This window comes from Hipposideros armiger, unplaced genomic scaffold (assembly GCF_001890085.2).
Source record: "Hipposideros armiger isolate ML-2016 unplaced genomic scaffold, ASM189008v1 scaffold_190, whole genome shotgun sequence".
In the NCBI taxonomy this organism is placed as follows: Eukaryota; Metazoa; Chordata; class Mammalia; order Chiroptera; family Hipposideridae; genus Hipposideros; species Hipposideros armiger.
This window is the reverse complement of record NW_017731540.1, coordinates 1573363-1593888: the sequence shown is the minus strand read 5'-3', so window position 1 is coordinate 1593888 and position 20526 is coordinate 1573363. Positions and strand designations below refer to the sequence as shown.

Genomic DNA, 20526 nt, shown 5'->3' with positions numbered 1-20526 from the left:
GGAGGCCACTATGGCACGGGGCAAGCACTATGGGCAGTCTATCTGAAGTGTACCTGGCGTATAAGACGACCCCCCACTTGGAGGCATATTTTTCAGCACCAAAAAATCGTCTTATACGCCGGCAAATACGGTACCTGCCCAGTATAAAAAGGACAGGCTGTAAAAATAAAGTGAGACATTAATTCTTGAAAGCGCTCCTGTGTCTCCGCGTGTTCTTTCCTCGCCGAGGCCGTCTCCACCTGAGGGAACCCCTGGACTTGTGGGAGCTGGTCTCCAGCATCACCCTATGCACATTATTCTGCCACTTGCCCTTTTCTCTTAATGTATGATGATAAAGGCCCTCTAGTGTAACAGATTGGTGTGCAGCCCACCATCCCAGGATGGAATCGAACCTGGCAACCTTGTTGTTAAGAGCACACGCTCTAACCAACTGAGCCATCTGGCTGCTTGTTGGCAGCTTGGCTCAAGGTGCTGTGTTCAATCTTAGTTGTGGGGGTAAGGGAGTGTAGCCAACATCCCATGCGGGAGTGGAACCGGCAACCTTGCTGTTAAGAGCGTGCGCTCTCACCAGCTGAGTCATTCAGCCGCTTGTTGGAAGCTCAGTGGCAGCTCACCGGCCCATGTGGGAATCAAACCGGAGACCCTGTTGTTCAGAGCTCATGCGCTAACCAACTGTGTCACCCAGATGGCCCCAACAGTGCTCTTTTTGAGGTTATCAATTATTTCCTCATTGCTAAATCCAAAAGTCAGTTTTTACTTGACCTAGCAGCAGCATTTGACCCAGTAGACCATGCCTTCCTGGGAACACTTTCTTTACTTATCTTCCAGGATACTTTATTTTCATGGTTTTTCTCCCACCTCATTTGACACTCTTCCTCAGTATCCCTTGCTGGTTTTTCTTCTTTTTTTGTAACATGAAATATCAGAGGGCTCAGTCCTCAATTCTCTTTTTGCTCCACTTTCTCTTTGGTGATCTCATACAATCTCATGGCTTTAAAAGCCAAATATGTCAACAACTTCCAATTTTGTATCTCCAATAGACTTTGTCCCAAATTTCAGACCTGAATAGCCAACTGCCTATTCAACATCTTCATATGGATGTCTAAGAGACATCTCAATCTAAACATGTCTTCCCCCACAAACCTGCTCCTCTACAGTTTCTGCATTTCAGATGACACAACTTTATACTTCTACTTACTGTTGTACCACCATGACCACATAGTTTAGTATATTGGGTTGTTGGAAAAGTCATGATGCATTTTTGCAATGAAAAAGAGAAAAAATACGTCATGAGTTTTCCGACAACCCAATAGATACAAGAATTGACCCGTGGATCTAAGAGTGAGACTATCAATTCTATTCATTGATCCAAATATATGAGGAACTTACTATGTGACAAAGTTGGTATTTTAATTAAGTGGGGGGAGAGATAGCATAACTGGCTATCTATCTGAAAGAAAGCAAAGCTAGACTCTTGCTAAAATAAATTTTGAATGGATTAAAAATTGAAATTCAGATTAAAAATAGAAGCATTAGAAGAAAATTTAGGAAAACATTTGCATAACCTTACTTTTACTCTTGCCCCCCTTAGTACATTCCCAACATCTTCTCCTTCATTCCATTCAGCCACACTGGCCTCCTTGCTGTTCTTTGGACCTGCCAAACTCACCCCTGCTTTGAGCTGGCTGTCTCCTCAATTTGCAATGTGCTTTTCTCAGATACCAGGGCAAGGTTCTTGCAAGTCTCTAGTTAGAACATTTTCATCCACCAATCAATGCATAACCTGCTTTTATGTGTGTTTCTGTTTAAAGATACCTTATTTCATGCACATTGTTGATTCATTCACATTGAACTCATGGGCCACAGCCTACAACTCATTCTTGAATGAAGTTTGCCTGACACACGTGTTTTCTTGTTAAGGCACATCACAGCCTTCTTGCCCTTAGGAACACAGACACCATTTCAGCACGCTGTTGGGGGCCATTTGAAATAGTGAAATCACCAAAACAAAAAGCACAAAAAATGTAGAAAACATGGCACAACACAGACTGACAAGTGCATGTGTTTACGGTATGAGAGCTGAAACAAGGCAGAGCCTCTCAGTTCAGCCTCTGCTGTGCATCAGGCAACTCAGTTTTTCTGCTGCTCTGTGCATGTTTGCAAATGACTGAGACAGCATTTGGCGAGTAGTGGTTTTGGGGGTTACAAATACATTTTCATGTGTGGGTGAATTCATAAATACGGACTCTGCAAACAATGAGGATTAACTGTATTAATTTTTGGAGCATATAAGTTCTTATTCTAGTGTCTAGTGTCTTCTCTTTTAGGAATTTGGTACGTTTCTCCTTTTCTTCAGGTTTTGTTTTCTATACTCAGTGAAATATTAGTTTTCTTTATATGGGTCTTGTATCTTTTATTCTTAAGCATTTTCCCCTAGTTTCTTTTTAAAATAATTTTTACAGATATTGTAAATGGGATTTTAATGAAATTTCTAGCTGACTATTGCTAGTATAGTGAAAAGCTATTAATTTGTGCGTATGTATTTTATTTTCTACCACTAAAAGCCTATTAGTTCTAGTAGTTTTTGCTAGAGTTACATTCTTGGGGATTAATTCCCTATCATATTAACTTTCTTGGGGATTCAAAATCATATTAGCTGCAATTAGTAGCTGCAAATTGTCTATTCTTTTCCACCGTTATTTTTTGTTTTTTGGGGTTTTTTTTAGCTGAGCCATCCTGCCTCCTTTTGGCAGCTCAGCAGCAGCTCAGCTTGGGCTGGGAATCAAACCGTGACCCTGTTGCTCAGAGCTCGCACTCTTGAACGAGTTCTTAACCAACTGAGCCAATAGGCTGGCCCTCTTTTCCACTGTTTTAATTTTCTTTTTTATTATGTTTGCAAGAATGTCCCAAAATATTTAATAACATTAAAGTGGTGGTATTTGGCACCTAGCTTTTGATTATGTTTTTGTAGGTGAAAATATTCTCAGTGTAAACTACTATATTATACGGAAAGTAAGCGAATCCATATCAAGAGGAAGAAAGCTTATTACCATAAAGAATATTTGCTGAATCAATGAATGAATTCAATATTATCACTTGACAAACCATTAAGCTCTTAGGAGATGGTCAGTACTAGCATGTCAGCTTAATAGATATCGAAGATGTGTTTTTGCCTATTGTCATGTTGTAAAATAGTAATAGTCCACATTCATTTCTCCTTCATCAGCCATCAATCAGAATTTCTGAACTCATAAATATCTAGGCTAACCTGGAAATTATTTCATAAGCATTCTACTTCGGGGAACAACTCTATTATACTCGGGTGGACAGAGTAGTTTAAGAACCTTTAGCTTTACACAGAGCTGCAGTTCCCTTTCCTCTTCTTATCCTCCCAAATACCACTCTGGGAGCAGAAAGGACAGGTTATCCCTATTATCAGGTAAAGAAACTGAGTCATAGAGATGCAAAGTGACATCCCCAAGGCCCCATGTGCAGTTGGCTGAGGACAAGGCTTCTGTGTGTCTCTGTCCCAGCCTCAATCAAACGTCACCACCTTCTTTCAACACTGTAATTACTCCTGTGACAATTTTTCATGCTCCATTCTAACAGAGTTCATGACCTACTTTATCTATCTACCCATCAACAGCTTTATCACGCATCCATCCATCCATTTTGTTATTCAGTTAGCCAGTTATTCAACAAACATTTATTGAACATTTATCATATTTAGACATCATTATAGATTCTAGCAATACAACTGAAAGCAATAAAAGGTCCCCTGCCCACACCGGAGTTTACATTATAGCAAAGAAAGAAAACAAAACCCATAATAATCAGAGTAACAAATATAGGTTGTCAGATGCTGATGAAGTGCTTTAAAGAAAACTGAAGCAAGGGAAGAAGATTGGGAGTCCCAGAGTGGGGACAGGGGCAGAAATTTCAAATGGGTGGTCAGAAAAGGCCTCAAGAATGCAACGCCATTTGAGCAAAGACCCTTTGCAGGTCTGTAGGACATGAAGAGTCAAAACATTTCAGGGAGGTGGTCTAGGGGTCCCAGATCTTTAAAGTAAAGGTGTAAGTCTTAAGAGAAGGGTATTTGGCTTAGTCTTATGGGGGAAAGGGGAAGAATTAGGGCTGGAGCACAGAAAATGTAGGTGGTGAAGGAGATGAAACTGGAGAGGTTACCAGGGTGGTCCAAATATATAGGACTTTTCTAATTCATGTTACAACTTTGAGCCTTTAGCTTAAAAACAATGGGAAGATAACAGAGGGACTTAAAGCAGGGGAGTCTGGGGGAGAGGAGCAATGTCATCATATTTCTGTTTTTAAAAGATCAGTCAGGTTTCAGTGGCCAAAAGAAATACAAGTAAGAGTACGGATCTTTGTGTTCTAACTATAAGAAGGTAGGCGTTTAAAGAAGACCTCAAGTATTCAATAAACCCGGATGACTAAACGACATATTTTATTGTTAACCTTGCTAGGGAAAGGCAAAATAAATGTCTTGAAGAAGACGGATGAGTTAGAACCTGATATCTTTGCTTTGGTTTTTAAACTCAAATTCTTTGTACTATATTAAAGATATACATCAAGATGATGCCGAAATTCTCTCACTTTAAGGATGTATTGATAACAGCCTGATAAAGTGACATAGGCATAATGAAGGGCATCTAGTTGCAAAGTCAATACGTATTTTTTTTTCTTTGAAGAGCCAAAACAATATATTTAAATCACACCAAATTGTAAAGTGACCAAATAACCACAGAAATAGCGTCTGGGATCGAAATGGAAATATGATGGTGTATGTCTGAGAACAGATTAGAGAATTACAAAATAAACGAATACCAATTTAAACTGATCTCTTCTTCCACTCCCAGTACATAAAATGAAAGTAACTAAATAATTCTTTTGTTTTTTTTTCTCCCAAAAGTTTGAGGGTAATAAACCCAAGGGAACAGTATCTCTTTTCCTTTACTTGCTGCAATTTTAAATTATGAAGAAGTAGTTACTTCAAAAATTAAGGTTGAAGATGTTTTAAAAGTCATCTTTAGGTTGGTGATCAGGTTTGTGATGAGTGAGCTCATACACTCGTAGGGGTGGGGTGTGTTTTGGGATGTCCTTGGAGCACGATTTGGCATTCTGAATTTTGAGGGTTACGAAAATTCACAACTCTTGACCCAATAATTTACTTGAGTAAATTTATCTAAAAACAATGTTAAAAATACAGGAAGACACATGTTTAGGGATGTTGACAACAGAAGTTAGGGGGACAAAATTTGAAAATAACAAAAATGTTAAGGGATTGCTTGTGAATTATGGCACTTCCGTGTAAGGATGAGAGTGAGGCCATTAAAAATGACGTTTTGGAAACTAATGACATAAGAAATGCTCTCCATTTAATGTAAGTGAAAAGAAGAATGAAAAATTGTATCTACAGCATAATTACTGTTTTGGAATTTAACGTGAATAGCGCTAATCTGTGAGTGAAGGGATAATGACTTTCTTTTTGTTTCTTCTCTTTTCTTTTAATGAAGGATTAATTCTGAATTAGGCTTTCCAGAGCAAACCAACAAAAAAGTAGGAATATAAAACTATTATTCAAATACTCTAATTTTAAAAATCTTCTGTGTCTGTCTGATGTCTTTAGTTGGAATAATTCTAAATGATTGAATGAGCCACTTGAAGACATTTTGCCTCTTGTTCAACTTTACAGTTAAAGGTCATTTCTGGAGGAGAAAGCATCCTGATCCCTTCCCAATCTCCCCTCACCCCACCTCCTGCCTTCTTTAGGATCATCTGCATTATGGAAGCTGCTGCCTGTGCTCTGTATCCAGGCCCCGCCCTGCCACTCCACAGGACGGTCACTCACAGACACTCACCTGGCCTGTGCACGGTCAGCCATGTCCTTTGGATTCACCTGGTCCAGCAGCCACTGGCTTCTCGCAGCTTCGTTCCTCCTCCGCCCTTGGAGCAGGTTGTTTCTGACGGTCCTGAGGAGGAGTTTTGTGTTCTCCTTTGCTGACATCTCCTGGAATGGCCAACATTACCAAGGGTATCAGATCACTTCCAACAGGGTCTTCTCTTTTTATTGGGCGGGCTGGCCGCCATGAAAGTTCCTGGAATTAGTTCACTTATGTTTATGTCCTCAGAAAAATCATCTTACTTCCTTACTACTGGAATGTCTTCACATGCTCTCCGGCTACAGGTACCCATAGCATAAGTTTCCAAATTCAACACCTCCAACTTCTACAATATCTCTTCTTCCTTAGAGCGACCTAGGAATGTGGAATTTTAAAGCTATTGGGTTGCCGGAAAATTCAAGACATATTTTTTATGTTTTTCATTGCAAAAATGCATCATGATTTTCCCCACAACCCAATAGAAGCGGGGATGAAGAAGGACTAAGTCCATGGTTGCGGATTCCTTTGAGAAGTGGGTGATCACCCATGGATTTATCTCCAGAAAAAAAATGATCATCCATTTAATTCAGTATAAAATTTCAGTGGCTACACAGACCACCTGAAGTCCACCAATCAACTCCACATTAAGAACCTCTGCCAAAAGGAACAAAGAAGAAATGAGATGGTTTATTCAGGTTTTCAGCACTTGAAATCTCAAGTGTAACAACAAAGTGACCACACGGTGTCAGTCTAACATTGATAAACCCTATTTCTTCCCTGGTTTTTACACTAGAAACAGGAAGCTCACAGGCCAAGGAACCTGAGGATCTGGGTGAATGAAGTTTAGTAAACTAATGCCCACTGTGAATTATTTGGCAAGAACCAGGCACTTGACTTTGGTGGACCATTTGTGTTAAAGGGGAGAACAGGGAGAACTGTCCCCTGTAAAGCTAATTAATCAACGCCCTTCACTATTGTGGTATTTGAAGGTGATGTCACCTGTATAGAAAACTGATACATAGGAACTTTGTGATGAGGAGAAAGTGTTTTTTCTGAAAGATTGTAAATTCTCTTTGTTTAAAATTTACTATGCCAGCTCTCTTCTTAAAAAGATCTGAACTCTCTCACTGAGTATTTACATTTTTCTTAAGAAAAAGAACATTTGAAAGGCAGCTGTGAAGTCTTAGTTTTCTACTCTTTTGGTCAAGACTAAGATAGTACTCTTTCATTTTTCCTAAAGAAAAAGTACTTGATGTTTAGGGCTCAGAAAAAGACATGTTGAGAAAGAAAAGGTCTCCCCAAATGTACTGGCCACTGAAACCTTTTGGGGTCATTTTTAACCAAACCAGAGCCTTTTCTTTTTAATCCATGCCCATTTCCAATGCCTCACACCTCTTACACCTGAGATGTTTTCTAGTACACGGTATGGGATCGATGATTTGACTCTGGCCTTTTCCTGTCCCCAAAACTTTTTATTAAAATCTACAATGTAAAGAAAACATATTTCTATTGAGAGATATTTAAGGGTGAATTCGCCACCTCCTTAATCTTCAATATTATATCAGTTGGTTAAGAATTTGAGCTCTGAGCAACAGCGGTTTGATGCCCGGCCCAAGCTGAGCTGTCGCTGAGCTGCCAACAGGTGGCAGGATGGCTCAGCTAAAAAAAAAAAAATTCAATATTATAATGTACGAAAAGAGCAGAATCTGTGGTTTTGTGGAGGAAAAGTGTTTAAACTGCTGCAGCTTATACTGATACCATTCATGAATAGTATGGTATGTTGGGTTAGATCTTACCTGGACGCAGTGCTCAGTCAGGGGATGAGACTTCTGGTGGGATTTGCTGTGAAGACCAGATAAGAAACACACCTGGCAGATGTCAAAGTTGAGGCACTTCAGACAGCGGTATCTGTCAGTTAAAATGGAAGTGCGGCTGACATCACTACTAGTAGGCTAGCAAGGAAAACAATATTCAGGTGGAGAATGAGCACCCCAAAATACACAGGAGATGTCTGAGCTATCAGGTGAGTAAAACGTTTCTCCCAAACTTTGTAGGGGTAATAAATGACTCTGATGTGTTTATTTAATCAAAGAAATCTTCTTTTGATAGTATTTTTATAATATGGCGTTACTTGAATATAGTTTTATCCAACAAACTATGGCATAGAAGTCTTATTCATTCCTCCCTCACCCCCCAAAATACCAAGCACTTATATACATGCAGGGTACCGAGTACTACAACCCTTAAGACAGACCCTTATGTCTGCAGCCACGTTTTGTGTTGCTGCACAATGCATTAAAATATTTTGAATTTAGTTGCCAAATTTTTTTAACATGGGAGATTTCAATAAAGTTTGAATTTTGATTTCACTTAAAAATTTGCAAGATATGGTATTGGACCTGTATTCCTGCATGGTGTTTGGGGAAATGAATAAAGCCATAGATAAAGAATTTAAAATAAACTTTTGTCATTTTCTAGAAGTCTGTAGGAAAGACAAAAAGTGGAGGAGGGGGGGTCCCTCTCCAGCCAAAGTGTTGGGGAGTGACCACTACACCCAAGTTTCTTAACACACCAGCGTTGCAAGCTTCCTTTTTTAAAAAATTTAATTTTTAATTTTTTAAAAATTAGTTTTAGGTGTACAAAACAACGTAATAGTTATATGTTTCATCCCTCACTAAGTGACAACCTCCCTCCCCGAATCTATGGCCCCTCTGACATCGTATATAACTGTTATAATTCCATTGATTCTATTCCCTAAACTAGCAAGCTTCCTTTTATGAACAGTTACAACCTAAATGTCTTGTTGTCAGAGGAAAAGAAAGAATCTCGAGACACTCTGGCAGGGAAGAGTGTCCCATACACTAAAGGACTATTGCGATATCAGGGGAGGGTTGGTGAGGCCTCACAGTCATGAATGAATAAGTTTTAAGGATATTGGAGTGGGATGATATTGTTTTTCTGGAAAAGATCAGAGATCTATACTCTTTTTCTGATATTTTAATTCTCTTCTCCAGTTGCAATGTGAGTGTGACATAAAGCTCTGTCTTCTTCATTAATGGTGAGCACAAAGTGGCGCCCACTCCTTTCAGACTGGAGATGCACTCTTCAACGTGCCACAGCCCCGACCCAGCCCACCTCCCTCTCTTACACAACACTTCCCTTGCCCCTGTAAGCTTTCAGTTTTCAATTCCTTTTTAAATGTTACCAAAAAAGAAAAAGAAGAAAGAAAAGAAAAGAAGGAAAGGAAAGAAAGAAAGAAAGAAAGAAAGAAAGAAAGAAAGAAAGAAAGAAAGAAAGAAAGAAAGAAAGAAAGAAAGATGACAAGATCCCTGTGCTCTTCAAATCTTGTATCTTGCTGCAGAGAGATGATATGGAAGCTTGAGGTACTAACTAGCAAAGATAGGTAACACGTGATTATGTGTCAAATGAAAGGCATAGAAAACAAGTGTTATAAGGGGGAAACAGAGGGAGATCCCTGGGGTTGGTATCGTTTGAAAAGTTTTCATGGAAGACCTGAGACTCATGCTGTGTGTAGAATGCTGTGCTGAAGGAAATTAGAGTGCAAGAAATCCCAGCTAGAAAGCAGAGGAGTAAGGGAATGGAGGCTAGAGTGAAGAAGGGTTTGGAGCAAGTCAAATCTATCAGCTGATTACTCTGAAGAACAGAGGTAGAAACTTGGAATGCCCCTGAAGCCAGATGCCAGAAGGTCTTGAAAGTCTGACCAAAGTTTGAAGACGGAGCAGGAGAATGTTAAGTGCCATGAGACCAACCCTCACTGTCCTTGTTGTTCGCTGCTGTACCGTGACGTGACGCCTAGTCCCATGGTAAGATATTAATAAATAGTGTTGAATGACTATAACAGTAGCTGACATTTTTGGCCACCTACTATGTAGCAGGCAGTGTGCATGTGTTGACACAGTTAATGCCCATGGAACGTCTTTAAGGAAAGGTATTACTATTACTCTCATTTTACAGATGAAGAAGCCGAGTCAGAGTTAAAGCAACTTGCACAGAGTTACCCAACTACTTGGTAATTAGTAGAAGCAGGCGGTTATCCCACCGATGCCATCTGGATGGAGAGCCAGCCATTTTAACCACTGTAAGAGACCACTAAGGCAGGAGGCTTGAGTTTGAATTTACACACCACCAGTACTAGTGATCTGGAAATGGAAACTTAAGCTCACTGTTTTGGAAGATACCTGGTCCCTGGTAGGTTTTCAATGAACAATTAGTTGTATGACGTTAAATGAATGGCTTAGTTTCTTCGCTAGGAAAATGGGACTAGTAAACCCTGCCCTCTCAGCCTTGCCAAGTTTTCATAAAGCTTTGAAAATTATTAACATGCATAACTGAGATGCACTTTTTGCATGAACTGTAAAATATAGTAAAGTACTTTTATAAGGATTATCTGATAAGCTGCCCAGACTGAGTGCCGTACCCCGCATTACTGTATGGCTGCAGTTGAGTCGTCTAGGACAATATGTTGACCCTAACCTTGTATTAGCTCCTCTGTGCTCTGAAGCTACCTACAGGTGTATGAGAAAGAGTGTAGTGTGGATAATGAGGCTGGTCTGTTGTTGGTGCCTTTATCAACAGAGAACCAAGTTTTTCCTCCCATCTCATCTCAACCCTAAACGGCTTTGACAGAGCATAAACATGACATGACCTGCTAAAATTGAACGCTTGGCTTGGGAACGGTCTCTGGTTTTTCTACCTTCTCTTACCTTAGAAGGTAAAGCTTTTGCCTTCTTCCTGCTACCGCCATACCTGTGAACACTTCTGCTCTAAAATGGCTTTATTAATCTCACGAACACTAAGAGCCTATTGCTGGAGTTTACGAGAGCCAAAACACAGGTCTAAGGTTAGGATTGCAATTACATTCAAGCAATTTGTAACAGATTCAGAAGGTTACAGCTAAAAGAAACCTAAGACATCATTAGAACGACCCCTCCTTATTTTACTTACACAGAAACTGAGGCCCAGAGAGGTTTGAGGCTTTGCCCAGCTCACCCATCTATCGCACATACAGGCATGAGAATTGTACATTGCCTTGGGTGTCGAGGAGAAAAGATGCTTCATGTAGAAGCGTTTCTAAGAGGAATCTTAACCTTATTCTTAATATATAAGGACATAACCTAAAACTTAAAGTATGGCACGGCTTGTTTTCTGCCTCTGCTATGTTTTTGAGCGACCCAAACAGGTCTTTCAAACTCTTGGAAACTCCTTCATAAGATAAGAATAACAATAGCTGCTTTATGTTATACATAATGATTTTGACAAAATATGTCAATGGAAAAGATGTGTTTCATGTAATTGCAAAGTGAGTTCTGTACCTGGCCCAGTGGGGGACATGTAGTAACTGCCTAATTAATATTTGCTTATTGGTTAAATGATTATAATATGCATGTAATAGGATAAATTATATTCACGTTCCTCCACTGCCCAATATAAAAAGTGTTTATTTTTCATTGTAGTGTAGAGATGTCTTTGGTTTGGCTTGCTTGGTTTTCAACATTCCTGCTCATTGATATGTTTTATTGTTTCAAGCTCACATGCAAAGAGTTTTTCATGAGTGAAGAAGTCTCACTGTGTCCTCAGAATTCTTTGCAAACATAATTTATTTTCTCAGCAAAGTTAAAACTTGATTTCCAGGTTTTTCGTGGACCCAGCAGCCCTATTTTACATCTGTGGGGAGCATGTTTAAGGTCTGGGACTAGCCAAGATTTGGAAGTACAGGAAGGGAAGAGGAACAGAGGCACCGGGAACCAGGCCCTGAGTCCTCACTCCTGCCCCTTCTGGGTATCACCTCCTTTGGCTTGTTTTTAGCTATGTCAGGGTCCAGAGTGAGTCTCCCCAGAATGTGCCACCCTGGCATGCAGATTATTTTGAGCTGAAAACAATGAAAGCTCAAGAAGAGGTGCTTTGTTTTGTTTTTTACCTTTCCCTCACCTAAAGGAATTCAGATGGAAAAATCTGCCTCAGCAAGGGACCCTTAGCACGGTCGCCTTGGCATAAGTGAACTAAGTATGGCAGACAGGGAACATCCAATCAAGTCTGTTTGTTAGATTCCCCTCTGTGTCCCATTGTTTCTGGGTGGCCAAGTGTTTGTTCACATGTTTGCTTTTTCTCATGTGCCTGTGAATAGCATACACTTTTCTTTTGAAATCCCCAACCCCTGTCTTGGTCCAGAAGGTAGATAAGCCTCAACTGCTAGGTCTCATACTCTTAAGGAACCCCCATCTGTATATACAGAGGGTACCCAAAAAATGTATACACATTTTAAGAAAGGAAAAACCTGTATTAAAATCGCAATCCTCCATATACACCAATAACAAAAGATGAATACAAGTCCTGTGTATACATATTTTGGCAGCCTCAGTATATGTTATAAATTTGGTCATTTTCTCCTGTTCATCTGTCTCCTGTTATCAGTCTAGCCAGAAAAATGTAGACAGGCAGAAGGAAAATAATTTTCCTGCTCCCGTAGCTACCCGGTGGTCCGGGCTCTTCAGTCCTACCGCATCTCCAGCCCCTGCTCCTGTGGTCACTCCCGTGATGATGACGTGCCCCGTGCCTGGCCTACACCTGTTGGTTTCCTGTTATTCTCCCAGGTCTTTAATAATAACACTCATTTCACTTCCTTATTATTTTATTTATGGGAGACCTACAACATCCTTTCCCTAAGATGGGATTTTGACCGTCATCCTCAAAGCTGTGGAAAGATCTGAATTTCCTATCTCCAAACTTAGCTTTCAAATATGCATTTACCAGAGGCAGAAAGATCTGGTGAGAGCTACTCCCACAAAACCGGATTGTTCCTTTGGATCCAAGGAATGTTCTCAATTGTCTGCACAGGGGGGCAGTATAGCAACATGATTGCAAAGCAGGGACTCTAGATTCAGATTGCCAGCATCTACCACTTGCTAACCATGTGTACCTAACCAAGTTATTTAGCTCCTCTGCAAATTAGGGATCATAATATCACATTTTGTATAAAGTTATAACCAGTTTTAAATTAAATGATCCGTGTGAACCACACAGCCTAACAGTTGTGTAACACTTAATAAATGCAAACTATTATTATTGTTACTATTATTGATGGCTTCAAAGTATTTAAGTTTTTTGTTTTGTAGTAACAAAAGACAAACTTCTTCCTTTAAATGAATAAAAATGTCTTCTGGTCAGACGATATGATAATGGAAGAATTTAATATTCTATTAATTATAGAAAATAAAATACAATTTATCATCAACCAGGATCCCTCATGCAGGAAATTATCGACCCTAAAAAAAAATCAACTGAGTTCCAGATGTGTGAGAAGGGCTGCAAAAAGGATCTGGAGAGACACAGCACCCATCCTAGACCCATCTGGAGAATGACTGTCCATGGAATACTGATGAGTGACTCTACCTCAGTCCTGTGATTGGGAAATTCCTGCAGATTCTACACCGGACGGGGTGAGTAACCATTTCGGTGGCTGACAATCGGTAGCAGGTTGGGAGCCAGAGGAGGATGGTAGGCTCAGACTGTAACCAAGATAGGAATTTCTCTTCCTTGATTGCTGGGCTCAACACCTGGAAAACAATGGCACACTTTGATGTGTTTCTAGAAAGGACATGGGTCTCTAGTACAGATGAAAATGTATTTTTCTCTTCTTTCCTGGCTCGGTGTCTGTCAGGTCTGCTGAAAAAGTTCATCCCATGAAAAGTCAGAGTCGAGTCTGCCTTCTCAGTTAGGTTGTCTGGGATGCTGTGTGGAGTACAGGTCTGTAATTTAAGTCAGTCAGCAAACATGTCTGCCCCCAACTCCCGGAGACATCTGCCCAGCACTCACCCCTTGGAAGCAGCTGCGTGTAGCACTTTCCACAGAGCACAGGGCACGACTCTCTCCCACGACAGTTGGGATCTATAAGAGGCAAGAATTCCACATCAGCTGTTAGAAATGGAGAAATATGTGGACATGGACATCAGCATGCCTGAGCGGCGGTGCTGATAGCTGTGGAGTTACAAGGATTTGGTGTCTGAGACTGGATGAACTGCCTCAATCCAAGCAAACAGGAAATTTGTGGGTTCTGTGCAATGTATGATGAGAGACAATTGACGAACAAGTGGGGAAAAGTGGCGCTTTGGGGGCAATACAGGATGGCTTCTATTGCTTCTTATGATCCCAGTCAAATTATTTTAACCTTTCGTTGCCCTTGGTTACCTATGAATTACATATAACAATGTTACTATATTAAAGGTCATGTTAGTTTTAAGAAAAACCTTTCCAAACACTTTCACATCATCTCATTTTAACGAACATCAATTTCTGATGTAGAGCGGTAATCCTTTTCCTTGTTTAAAGCAAGGGGTGATTGAAATTTGACATTGTGCTCAAGATTAAAGAAAAAGTAAGTTAGCTGCAAAATTGAGATCACATTCCAAGACTCCTTATTCTGTGGAGGGGTTCTCACAAAGCTTTATCATACACCAACCTTGCGTATATTCCAATGGTTTGAGCTACACTACTTCACTCAATAGTTTCCTTCTTTCTATCACAATCATCTGAAAGAGTTTAGCTAAGGGACTAAGAGCCCCTCACGACTGCCAAAATGTCCAGGGACTTGGCTCTGACATTATCTCTATGCACATTTATGTGTGTTTACCTGTCACCTCCATTTACGCCCATTTGGTTGCAGGGTCCTAATTTCGTGGCTGCTGTCTTCTACAGCACAGGCTGTCAGCAGGCATTGCCTGCGAACTCGGAAGTAATTTCAAAGACCCCCCTGCTGGGTCCATCAACTCAAATAAGCATTCTTCTAATCAGGAAAGTGGCACTTAGAACCACTTTGCTGACAATTAGCCAGGCAGAAGTCAACAAACATTTGCGTAATAGTGACAAGATGGCTTGTACTTCACATTGATAATCACCCCATCACCAACCAGCTGAACATGAGTAACTGTTCCCTATGTTATTTGGCCTTTGTCTGAAAAAATAACTCATTGCCCGTACATTGGCCTGTGAATGCTGGTGCATTAACTGGACCACTTATTTAGACATTATCTTTGAGCCTTAGTGAAGGGGTTTAACCTAATTTGTGAAATAAGAGAAGTGTATCAGATGTGATTGACCTGCCAGCTCTGTGATTCAGACACCAGTCAAAAGAAAATTCACTGCTGTAGTGGGTTTTAACCTACCCTTTTGGCTGTAAGCACGTGCACAAAGATTTTGTGGATTCATTGCCCATTTGACTAGCTTCTTGCAGGTGTTCTCTGGAAAAATTAAACATGGCTGGATGACACGTGGGCACAGGCAGAACATGACTTGAAATGATAATCAGGATTCTTGGGAGAGGGGTTTGCATCACAGAGTGGGACCTGGAAATTTATGTGGAACTTCCTCTCTGAGTTCTTAATGGAAATCAATGGGATGACAATTTGCTATGCAAATCTCCACCTTCCTAACAGCTTTCTCAGGAGCATACTAATGCATTGGGGGTGACAGGAGCTCTGCGGGAGCTGCCATTTCAGCAGCTAATTCACCTCAGTTGAGCCTGGATCAAGGGCAGGTTTTTAGGGCCTGTTGGGTGGGGTGCTAGCCTGAGGACAGCTGTAGTAGTCAGGAGGCAAGCACGAGGATTTCAGCAGAAGGAAAATGCCCCTGAGTCCATCTCCTTTCATCATATCCACCTCCACACGCCAGTCTTAGAAGTCTGGTGGCGTAAGTGAGTGGGCAGATTTCCCCACTCTTCCCAGCTCCCCACCAGCTTGAGCCCTGAGATGTGCGGATTGTTGGGGTAGGTAGTGTCATTAGTGCCTTTGCTATATGGCAGCTCCTTGAGACATGCGTGAGAGGCAGCAGGAAACTGGCATTGGATGGCATCCATGTGCTGCACAACTACCAGGTCAGCTCTGAAATAACAGCACCTCATGTTTTAATCTTATAAATTTATAAAAAATATCATAGCTCCTTTAAGAAATATGAACATCTTAAATACTGTTTGCAGTGCCCAGAATAAATTAAACATTAATTAGTATAATTCATATCAACATAAAATATTAATATTAAGACCAAAACAAAGCAGATGTAATTTGGGATAGGTTTCTATAAACCGTACTCCCTGTCCTAGAGTTCTAATAATCTTCCTCCTTACCCACTTCTCGCCCCCATCATGACTATCCCCAGTTCAGAATCCCTGGTCCTGAAGGGTACCAGAGTATGCCATCCCCAAATATACCTCTTTGGCATATGACTTATTTAAGGTAAAGGCCATTGAGAAACAGCAGATGCAGGAAAACTCTAAGAATAGGGCACACATTTTTCTTTTGTAAAGAAAATGCACATTTATAAAGCAATTTGCAAATGTGTCTGTCTCCCTCTCCCAACCAGGAAGGGGAGAACTTTTAGAAATACTTATCAATGGAGAGGCACAGACTTAAATCTGAACAACAAACCTTACTAAACAACCCCTGTTCACCATACTTTTCTTGGTCACCTTCTCATATCTTGCCTCCTTCACTCAGAATCCCAGAACCTCTTTTCTTTTGTTTAACTTAAGGTGGTATGAAAGCCTGAGTTCTAAACATTTCTTTGAGTTAATCATCACTGGGTGCTCCCATGTGTATGCATCATGCACTTCTGTTTGTTTTTCTCTTGTTAATCTGTCTTTTGCCAAATTTTTTTCCCTTCCCTATAAATGACAGAAAGTTAGCATTGGAGAGGGGAGAGACTTGAGTTGGGGAAACCAGCTAGGAAATAATTGCAATAGATCAGGCCTATACTCAAGTAATAGCAGTGGCTATAGAGGGGAGGGAGAATTATATTAAGGTAGAATTGACACTGTAAAAATCAGGTTCTTTAGTAACAAATGTGGCTAATAGCTATAACAAATTTAGAACTCCTAAGTATTAGAGATTTACCTGCTGTAGATCTGTTAGTAGGTTTCTCAGAACCCTTCGAGTCATGCGTGCCCCAGAGTCATAGCCTCCCCTGTTATTTTCTGCATAGAGCTGAAAGAGAGCTAGACACAGAAGCGGGGGAAGAAATCTTTAAATTAGATTCTTGCAATGCATCTTTGAAGAGTATGTGCTTTGAATTCTAAAGTTTATTTGTGGGTATGAAGGGGGAAAAGAAGAAACATTATTATTCTTGATGCTTTGTTTTCTATTTGGAAGGCTTCCCAAACCAGATAATTTGATAATTACTGAAAACCCATGCACATTTCAACCCCTTGATAATTCAGCACATCAATAATGAAGAACACGAGGTTGGTAAACAGCAGTGTGAGGCGAGTCCCAGCCTTTAAAGGAATAATAACCACTGGTGTCCGAAAAAACCCCTCTACAAATAAATACCAAGGATAACCAAGTTATGAATAATTAGAAAGCATAGGCTGATATCTTGAAAAATTCCAAGTTGTGCTGAGTACATGATGCACAAGAGCCATGTGGTTGGGATATAGAAGTGAGTGAAGAATATGAAGTGTTGGAGATTTGGAGTCCACTGCACCGCAGACACTCAGAACCCCTGTGTATCTCACCTCTGTATTTTGTAAGCGGACTATCCCCTGACAGGGCAATCAGGGCAGCGGCGGCAGGTACAAGCTTGAGAAACCCCGTTCCTGTGCTGCATGGCAACAAAACACAAAGAATGGGAAAGGCAGGGTTTTCTTGGTGAAGTGGTTTATAAAAACCCATAACTACGAGTGGAAACTTCGGCCATGGTGTTACAAGTTCAAGCTTTTCATGATAGGTTTTCCCGTATCTAGACTTTGACAGGACTAAGAATTAAATTTAAATATTTCTTCATTCATTCACTCATTCATTCATTCATTCATTCATTCATTCATTCATTCATTCAACGGATATTTCTTGGGTGCCTCCCCTGTGCTAAGCACCGTACTACATACGCACTGGGGATGGGAGGTCCACACCATCTTCATGGAGCAGGTAGTCTCACTCCCTTAGGATCTACACGCTTGGAAAGCAAACAACAGTGACAAGTACTGAATGGCAGGCAAAAGGAACAAAGGTCTCCATTTTAAAAAGCCCACCAGTTCACAGGCCCTCACTCAGAGCCTCGTCATTCTTTGCTCATTGGCTGTGCAGGTTCCAAACCTGTAAAACCATGTGTCTGAGGCAGGGGGATTGTCCCAAGCAGGCACTGATATTAGAAATGATGTCAAAAGCTAATCTTTAGGGAGACTGAAATCATAAAGAAAACTAACTTGAGAACATGTTGATATATTATTTGTGCAATTAAAAAATTAATGATAACCTAGAAAAGGAAATACTGTAGGGAATTCGCCAGCTGGCTAAACTGTGCTTGCCTCTGGGAGGAAGGCTTTCGGGTGATATTTCTTCTTTATTCTTTCCTGCACTTCCCAAGTATGCTATATTCACTATGACTTTTTAAAATTCCGTTCCAAGAGATGAGGCTTGCTAGGTCAAGACCACATAAGGTAAACAGAGTGAAGTGACACAGAAGAATGGTAAGCCCCAGACCCAGTGAAACACACAGAAACACACACACATACACACACACACACACACAACACTGATTGCAGGGCATGCATAATCAAGCCTTTGACATAGTCTAAACTGCTTTATAGGTGCAATGAACTGAATGTTTATGTCCCCCTGAAATTTATATGTTGAAATCCTAATCCCCAATAAAATGGAATTTGGAGGTGGAAATTTGGGAGATGATTTGATCACAAGAACAAACCCTTATGAGTTGGAATTGCATCCTTATAAAACAGACCCCAGAGAGCACCCTCGCCCCATCTGCCATGTGAGGACTCAGGGAGAAGATGGTCCTCTGTGAACTCAGAGCAGGTCCTCAGCAGATATTGGCTGGCACCTTGATTTGGACTTCCCAACCTCCAGAACTGTGAGAGATAAATGCTTGCAGTTTAAGCCGCCCAGTCAGTCTATGGGTTTTTTTTGTTGTTGTTGTCGCCCCAAATAGACTAAGACAATAGGTTAGCCATCCATGCACAGGTTATGCAACCTTAGCCCACTTACAAAACAAAACAAACAAAAACTAATAATTGGTTACAAAGACAATAAGTAAGGAAATGAGCTACCAGGGACTCAAGAGAAAGTGTAATTTCTCATATGTATAGATGTATATACTTGCCCTAGCCAAAGGCATGCATGGTCTCTAGAGTGGAAATAAGTCTGTCTAAGAGAAAAGTAATGTGACTTTCACTCCCCACCTTTTTTGCTACCCATGGGTCATTTATGTAAATAAAACTGATAAACATGTACTTTCTTTGTTCCCCACCTGAATTAGAAATACACTTGTGGAAAACAAAGAAACCTTTTTATATATCAAGCATTAAGTGAACATTAGACAACACCAAATGGTCAATGACCAGGGGCAACTAAACACTGTCCTTGAGATCACAGCATAACCTCCACGCCTCACCTGTCATACATCGCTGTGAGGAGGCTCAGAGTGAGCTCAGGAGCTCTGGGGTGTATTTGTCCTGGGTTTTCCATGCTGACTCTCTGAAACAGCTCCTGGAGGGCCTGGAAAAGCTCCTGCACGGGGAGAGGCCTGTCTCTTGCTTCCCAGAGACTTGGACATAGTAGGACGTGTTGAATCAGAGAACTGTCAATCAAGTCCACTGTAGAAAACGAAGAAAGAATTGAATCTTATTTTCTGATGGGAACAAAAGGCTTCATTCAAATAGAGCAAATGTCATCATCTAGCATTTAATTAAGACTTTTTTATTGCGGTTATTTCCTTGAAAGGAAATTAGATAGGACCCCCATTTGGAAATAAATCTTTTGTGTATAATTCAGGCATTGCTATTCTGACAATTGATTTGGTTTTGGAAAAGTACATCTGTTAGTAAAGCATAGTTATAACATTATTTCCAGTATAACCTCTAGGATGTTGCTTTATAGAATGAAATTGAAAGGAGAAAAAGTGAGAAACTTGAAAAATACCCTTGTGGTGAAAAGCTGAGGAAGCCATTTTTATGTTCGTTAAGTGGATTGAGCAAATTTACCTTTCATGTTCAAATATAGTTTTTTCCTGTCTGCAGCCGAGCTTCAGAAGGAATATTGTGTGTCAAAATGCAATTGCCTTAATTAAAAAACCCAATGATCTTTATAAAAGAGCAGTTGCTAAGTTTGGTATCAGACTCTTTAGGTCCTACCCTCAGTTCAGCAATATTTATTTTTTGATCTTGGCTCCATTAGTATTATTAACAGGGTAAGGCACTAAATAAAACCAAAGTTGCCTGCAAAAAAATAATGGTTTATTTCTTATATATTTTTACCACCTCTTAAAATTTTTACAAGGCAATGAGTATAAACGAAGGATAAAATAGAACTAACTCCATGGCTTCTTGCAGACAGAGGGTGACAGACAAAATTAATAAATACCCATTTGTATCATCTGAGAGATTGGGATGTCAGTGGCACCAAGAGCGGCTGGCATTGAAAATGCTTCAGCCTGTGAAGTGATAAAACCCTGTGCTTTTCTCTACTTCGTAAATCAACCTCACAGATAAGAAATCTAGCAAGTATAATAACATTTTTTATTTGTTCTCTGATACTGCTTTTAAGGGGAGAGTCTGAGGAAGTGAGGTATAGGTCTTGGAATGTGACTTTAATAAAAACCTGGTGGTGAA

General features: G+C 40.3%; 1 protein-coding gene across 1 annotated transcript in view; it reads right to left on the bottom strand.

Moving 5' to 3' along the window:
- Nucleotides 1-20526, bottom strand: part of DYTN (dystrotelin) — a 55380-nt gene that overhangs the window by 26641 nt on the left and 8213 nt on the right. Inside the window, exons 3-9 of the mRNA XM_019652916.1 lie at nucleotides 19311-19512; nucleotides 17419-17504; nucleotides 16799-16899; nucleotides 13731-13802; nucleotides 13308-13471; nucleotides 7694-7805; nucleotides 5877-6022 (exon numbers count right to left, since the gene is read on the bottom strand). Coding sequence (XP_019508461.1) covers nucleotides 5877-6022; nucleotides 7694-7805; nucleotides 13308-13471; nucleotides 13731-13802; nucleotides 16799-16899; nucleotides 17419-17504; nucleotides 19311-19512 — 883 coding nt within the window. The remainder of the gene's footprint in view (nucleotides 1-5876; nucleotides 6023-7693; nucleotides 7806-13307; nucleotides 13472-13730; nucleotides 13803-16798; nucleotides 16900-17418; nucleotides 17505-19310; nucleotides 19513-20526) is intronic.